The following is a 6,427-nucleotide window of genomic DNA, read 5'->3' on the forward strand; positions in this document are numbered from 1 at the left end:
CGACTATGGGGAAGGTTTATGAATATTAATTAGGCAAGGCTGACGACGCTTCCATTTGACCAGCCAATCCTCATAATTAATATTCATGAGCCAAGCTGTCGCCCCCAACGTCTGCCTTTCAGCCAATAATTTCGCCCTACGGGGAGAGCGTCTCGTTACGTCATTAATATTAATGACTCAAGCCTTCACCGTAGTATGTTTCTAAAACTGTCAGACTGACCGGGTGGAGAATGCTGCGGACAAGTGCACGGTTTCTATCACCATTTCTTTTCTATAATATCGCTCCAAAAGACGATTTTTTAAACGTCCAGCAATACGTTGATTCGTTTGATTATGGAAATGAAAGGGAAAGTCTGAAACAAGTTTAATCTCATCGTTACACTGAAAAGAGAGAGTTTCTTCCGGACTATTTCGTTTATCAACGCGGTATTTTGTTGTGGATACCCAGCCCGGTTCAACCTTGTGCCGCCAATGACAAGTTCAGCACCGCGTAACATCCATCTCGCTTTTACACGACCACCATGGAGCTTTGGGAATCATTGAAGGGGACGGATATCTCGTTTCTTTTCAGCATCCGAGTCCTTCAGCATCAGAGTCTGTTGAAGCCGGTTTAACCTGTACTCACGTGCCAAGTGTACCGGATTAAAATAGTTTAACATCTTTGCTGAAATATTCTTCCTGGACTAAGAAACCAAATTTAAAGCCTGGTAATTCCTGATATTTTATAACTCATGACAGTGTGCATTTCAATTCATTTCATTTGAATGAAGTCCTATATTTGCATAGACACTAGTCTTTTCCCTGTTAAATAAACCACGATGAATTTCCATGCTGGTTTGGTGTTGGTCTAGATGATGGACCAGCATAGCCATGGTGTTGACCAGCAACATGGTCTTTTGATGAAGCTGCTTGACCTAGGAAGGCTCTCTGGTTAAGCCTTATCCAAAGGCCGGTGTCTTTTCCGTATATTTTGGATGTTTATCAAATTATCAAGTTGAACTTGAATGATATACATTACATATGCATTCGCTCACCTTTTACATTTTGACAGAAATCCAAGATGACATCAGAGATCAGCCAACTGTCATTAAGTGAGCTTCCCATGGACGACTGGATGGCCCATCTACCCAGTGCACTGTGGGATACCCCTCTCTGTTACATGGCCATTCCAGGTATTTAACCTCACATTTTCATTTATACATTCACTAATTGCATGCAAACTGCTTTTTCTTGTTTGGCATGTTTGAGTACTTAAAATAAAAATTTTAGTGGGACTTTGACTTTTTTATGTGTTTTCAATGAGTACCCACAATTCTTTTTATGGCTTAAATGTAATATTAATCCACAATTTTGAATTGAAAGTGTGAATATTGTTATATTAGGAGGGTGCCACTATTAACTGATTAGAGTGAACACAGTTTCTTCCTTTTTTTTTTTACAGGCTGCCTATATTATCTTATCTATATTATAGTGCTCACAGTCATTGTGTCATTGTCTTAATGGGTTTGTAGGGAGCCATAATGCCATAACCTACTGTCTGGATAAGAATGACCGGTCTCCAGTGGACCTCACTCAACCGGATATGTTGCAAAAGCTGGACAAATACATGAAGCCCATCATAAGGCCATTTGTATACAAGTGGGCAATAACACAGGTACTGTATGTTGTCGCAGATTGTCGTCACTGACCCATTTTTCGGATAAGGCTTTTTTTTTATTTCAGTAAAATTAATATAATAATCACCATTACATGTTCTTGCATTTTCAATTGGATTACTTGGAATCATTTTGGACAATGGTTGCACAATTCACATTTTCAGTTACAGTTATTGTAAACCATCTGAGTTCATTGAAAGCCTTGTTGTCCTTCATATAGTGAAACACAAAATCACTAATGCTATATCAGAAAATGCATGATTAAATTCTTTATCCAGAAGTGCTGACTTTTTCATATTTGAATGGCTAAACATGTACGTAAACTGCAATTATGCTGGTTATGGTATCAAATACTTCATGAGGTTATAGACGATTTTATGTCAGCATGCATCAGCAGATTCCCTTAGAGCATGAGTCTCTGAAATCTATCAGCATGAGGGGGAATAAATTGCCGTCTGCTGTCCTGAGCAAATCAATCAAACACTCATGGCTTTGCTACAGTGAAAGCACAATTAGATGGGATAGTTATGACAAAAATAACACTGATGGATGAGCACATTGTCCCAAATCTGTAGGTGAGATAGAGTATTGTGTTTTTACAGAAATGGTTATTTCACTTTCAGTGGTTTCACTGACACTGTTTGTAACAGCTAGCTGTTCAGCACTATCTTTACTGCACCTGCATTGTTAATGATTGTGCTTTACATTATTTACCATAGGAGTCTAGCATTAGGGAGCAGTTGGATTCTGGAGTGCGATACTGTGACCTGAGGATAGCACATCGGCCTAATGACAGCTCAGATGATCTCTACTTCTACCATGGTGTTTATACCACTATAACTGTGGAGGTAAGACAACTGACTACACAAATCTATGAAAACAATTGATTAAACATGTAAAAGTCTTAGCACAGCATTTCCCATCTTGTCTATTTGTTGTGTAATTTGATAAGTGCAGTGGTTCTAATCTGTTGAGTTTGATGTTTGAAGAATATAAACAAATGCTTTTTCATTGAATCGAACCAATTTCTTGTGTTATTTCAGATGGTATTAAAAGAGATCAGAGAGTGGTTGGATGTTCATCCACAGGAAGTAGTCATACTCTCATTTAGCCACTTCCTGGGCCTTAGTCAAGAGCTTCACACACTGCTCGTCTCAACTATAAAGAGTGTTTTTGATTCCAAACTGTGCCCCAAAATGGTACGCATCAGTTTTGTATTATTTAATTTTAGAAACAGATGATGAGAAGTGGCATCAGTAACAATATATTTCCAATATATTACTATGTTGATTCAAATAAATTATGAAAAATCATAAAAACATACTTCTGATTTTTCTGACAGGAGTGTGTGACACTACGGAAATTATGGAGCCAGGGTCATCAAGTTATCGTTTCATACGAGCACAATATTGCCAACTGCCACAGAGAATTGTGGTTCCAGATACCTTATTGGTGGGCAAACAAGTGCAAGGCTGAAGCGCTGATTGAGGAATTTGAACATAGGAAACAATATGGCCGACCGGGTAATCATTAATATGCCATTAATTTTTAAAATATATTTTATTCATTTTTTATATTTAATTTTATTAATTATTCTCTTGATTCAAGTGAAAAATGTGAAAAATTTCACTTGGAAAAGTGAAAATGTTTCCTGTAACATTAAACATTAATTTTTTTATTTATTCTTGGAAAAGTTCAATTAAACATCAGTTCTCATGTGCATCATTTTCCACAGGCGGCTTCTTTGTGACTGGGATCAATCTTACTGAAGATCTGAAGTACATATGCTCCCATCCCACAGAATCCCTGAAGGATATGGTGATGTCTACATATCCCACGTTACTTAGCTGGGTCAAGCAACAGAAGCCTGGCTCTAACACTGGCTCCCTCAACATCATAGCCGGGGACTTTGTGACAGAGAGCCGGTTCATACCAACCGTCATTGCACTGAATGAAAATCTTCTCAAGAGGACCATAATACCAGAGCCTTGAGCCTCTATTAGCTGCACAATGTCTTTAACATTTGAAGAAAGAAGTGTTTCTTGTTCTTGTGATGTTTTTTTATACTAGTCAACTTTGCACTTTTTGTAAGGGTGCTTACACACTAGAGTTTATGCTGCGTCAGCTCCATTCATTTCAGTAGGGAATAGGGATGATGGTGCACTGCAAGGACGTAGAGGAAATACACAAGGGTTTGTGAAACCAATGCGCCATCATGCAACAAAAAGTACTTACCATACCCTCAAAATGGATCACTTGCACTTTCCTGTCCGCCAAATGCTCCGACAGAGCGGTTTCTAGTGTGTAAGCAAGCACCCTGAGGATGATAGATCATTTTGAGTTATTGGTAGAATATTGTAATGCACTGACTTTTATGACTTTAACTTACTGTCTTAAGCTTATTTATGCAGTCTCCGCTATATACACCTCTGATTTTGCAAAACTATTGATCATTTTTAAGAACCTGGTTCCAAATGGATGTCATTATCAAGGTCCAGGTTACAACAACTTTATCTACAGTACTACTCCAGACACAAGCACATTACAGGACACAATAAGTTCCCTGTGAGCATCAGAGTTTGCATGAGAATTGCTAAAGTCTACTCAATGCAAGCCTGCATAAACATAAGATTATCAAACACTCAGGATTGTTCATTCTCTGTGGAATGGCTATGGAAATATGATTCCAATAAATACATGTCTGCATGGTGCACAATCAAAAGCATGAAAAGACACTGGAATATTTCTGTGGTTGCACATGTTCTCTGCCATAGTAGCATGCAATTTAAGCCAGTTTAATCAAGATACCAGTTTGCATCACAAACAAATATGCTTATACTAACACAAATATCAACAGTTGAATTGCATATCAAATACTCATATTTAATATCTGAAGATTTCCAATAAATAAAACATCAAACAATATTTAAAGAATTGTGTTTTGAGTTATTAAAAATGAAGTCTTCTCTGGCACACAAACAAAAGCAAGAATTAGCTGACATGGAAAGCAGCATTTCACTGCGCTTGTTTCATTGATTATGGAGCGTGCTGAAAGACTTTAGTCAAAGTTAACCTTTGATAATGGAGTTTTGTGTCTTTTCTACCTCAAAGATGATAAAATGATGAAAGGTCACCAGATTACTAAACCATGGCAACTTGCAAGTAAATAACATGAATATTGTGTTGCCATATTTCTAAAGGGAATATCTGCCTTTCCTACATATGCTCTGATCAAACTTGATTATTTAGGCTACATAATGGTAAAATAAATAACAGGATGGACAATGTAGCAGTGTGGAGTGTACTTTTTTTTTTTTTATTGCTTTTAACAATATTACCACTAGCTGTCACTTTGATTAGAGAAAGGAAAATTAATTGTAATATTCTAATAATAGCCTAATGTTATAAAACAAAATAACTCAGCGACAAAAAAAAAAGACAAAAAAAAGGCTGTTCTGCAATCAGCTGTAAAGCGTGACAGACTGAAGCAGCAGGGAACGAGGAAATGCCGAGCTGACACGTCAATAGACATTCGTGTGCAAGAATGATCGTAACACTTCTAAAATCCTTTTCATTTCGTGAAACATGGAGTTCACTAACCGCTGAGGTTGTGTGGTCACCTTTACAAAGAGTTGGGCTTTGAGCCGTATTATCGATGATGTGTTATCTGTTGTTTTCGCTCAAACGCGGACTGTTTCAGCTGATCAACTCATTTTGTTTTCAAACGCAGCCATTTGGATTCATTTGTAAAGAGCTACTGCTTTTATATGATCCAGTGAACTGATGGCTCACATTAAGAAGGATGACATTAATCGTGAGGACTGGATGTCATGTTTGCCAGAGAAACTGTGGGATGTCCCTTTAACACATCTCTCAATACCAGGTGAGCCCCTATCCGCCACGGAATAAAAGTAACTGCGATTTAAAAAAAAGAATTTAGTTATAAACTCGCTTTTGACTTTTGTTCTCAGAATTCTACATTTACATCTTAAAATTTTGAATTCTTTCGCTTAATTATGAGTTTACATCTCGCAATTATTTTTCCCCCCTCGGATTTCTTGTTTACATTACAACTGTTTATCTCACAATTCGGACTTTTTCCCGCTCGAATGAATGAATTCATTTATGTATTCATTTATTTAGTTAGTGGCGGAAATGAGCCTCCCCTGTGGAACACAAGGAAAGTTTCAATTACATCGTTTTTAAAAAAAATTTTTTAAATGAAAACTAATAAATGTATTTATTAAATGTTATTATGTAATTGTATAATATTTTACGATTTATTTATTATATTATTGCATTGAACATGTGTTTTGTATGTGAAACATACTTATCAATGCAGACAATTAATGAACCCTTATTTGTTTTCAGGTAGCCATGATGCAATGAGCTACTGTCTGGATATCACTTCTCCACTGCTCCGATCTGAGTCAGACACATTTAGGTTACTGGATGGAGTTTTCTGCTGTTTCACCCGGCCAGCTATTCGCAGATGGGCTACTACTCAGGCAGGCATATTCTTCACTTAAAGGGTTAGTTCACCCCAAAATTTAAATTCTGTCATTAATTACTCACCCTCATGTCGTTTCAAACCCGTAAGACCTTCATTCATCTTCGGAACATAAATTAAGATATTTTTGATGGAATCTGAGAGGTGACCCTGCATAGACAGCAACACAACTGAAATGTTCCCAAGTCCAGAGACGTAGCAAGGAGATCTTTAAAATAATCCATGTGACATCAGTGGTTCATCCGCAATTATACGAAGCTAC

At 37.2% G+C, this 6,427-nt stretch overlaps 2 protein-coding genes across 3 annotated transcripts in view; both read left to right on the forward strand.

The window, feature by feature from the left end:
- The first annotated feature begins 230 nt into the window (after positions 1 to 230).
- Positions 231 to 4,610, forward strand: plcxd1.1 (phosphatidylinositol-specific phospholipase C, X domain containing 1, tandem duplicate 1). Its single transcript, XM_016515928.1, has 7 exons — positions 231 to 707; positions 1,052 to 1,172; positions 1,512 to 1,654; positions 2,375 to 2,503; positions 2,699 to 2,854; positions 2,998 to 3,178; positions 3,391 to 4,610. Exons 2-7 carry the CDS (start codon positions 1,061 to 1,063, stop codon positions 3,645 to 3,647), a joined length of 978 nt encoding a protein of 325 aa, XP_016371414.1. The 5' UTR covers positions 231 to 707; positions 1,052 to 1,060; the 3' UTR covers positions 3,648 to 4,610.
- A 458-nt stretch (positions 4,611 to 5,068) lies between these two features.
- Positions 5,069 to 6,427, forward strand: part of plcxd1.2 (phospholipase C, X domain containing 1, tandem duplicate 2) — a 4,460-nt gene continuing 3,101 nt past the window's right edge. For both annotated transcript variants that reach the window (XM_016516032.1, XM_016516033.1), the window contains exons 1-2: positions 5,069 to 5,538; positions 6,027 to 6,163. In XM_016516032.1, the coding sequence (XP_016371518.1) occupies positions 5,439 to 5,538; positions 6,027 to 6,163 (237 nt within the window). In that variant the 5' untranslated portion in view covers positions 5,069 to 5,438. The remainder of the gene's footprint in view (positions 5,539 to 6,026; positions 6,164 to 6,427) is intronic.

The sequence above is a fragment of the Sinocyclocheilus rhinocerous genome, unplaced genomic scaffold (genome assembly GCF_001515625.1).
Source record: "Sinocyclocheilus rhinocerous isolate Xijiao unplaced genomic scaffold, SAMN03320098_v1.1 scaffold85, whole genome shotgun sequence".
NCBI lineage: Eukaryota > Metazoa > Chordata > Actinopteri > Cypriniformes > Cyprinidae > Sinocyclocheilus > Sinocyclocheilus rhinocerous.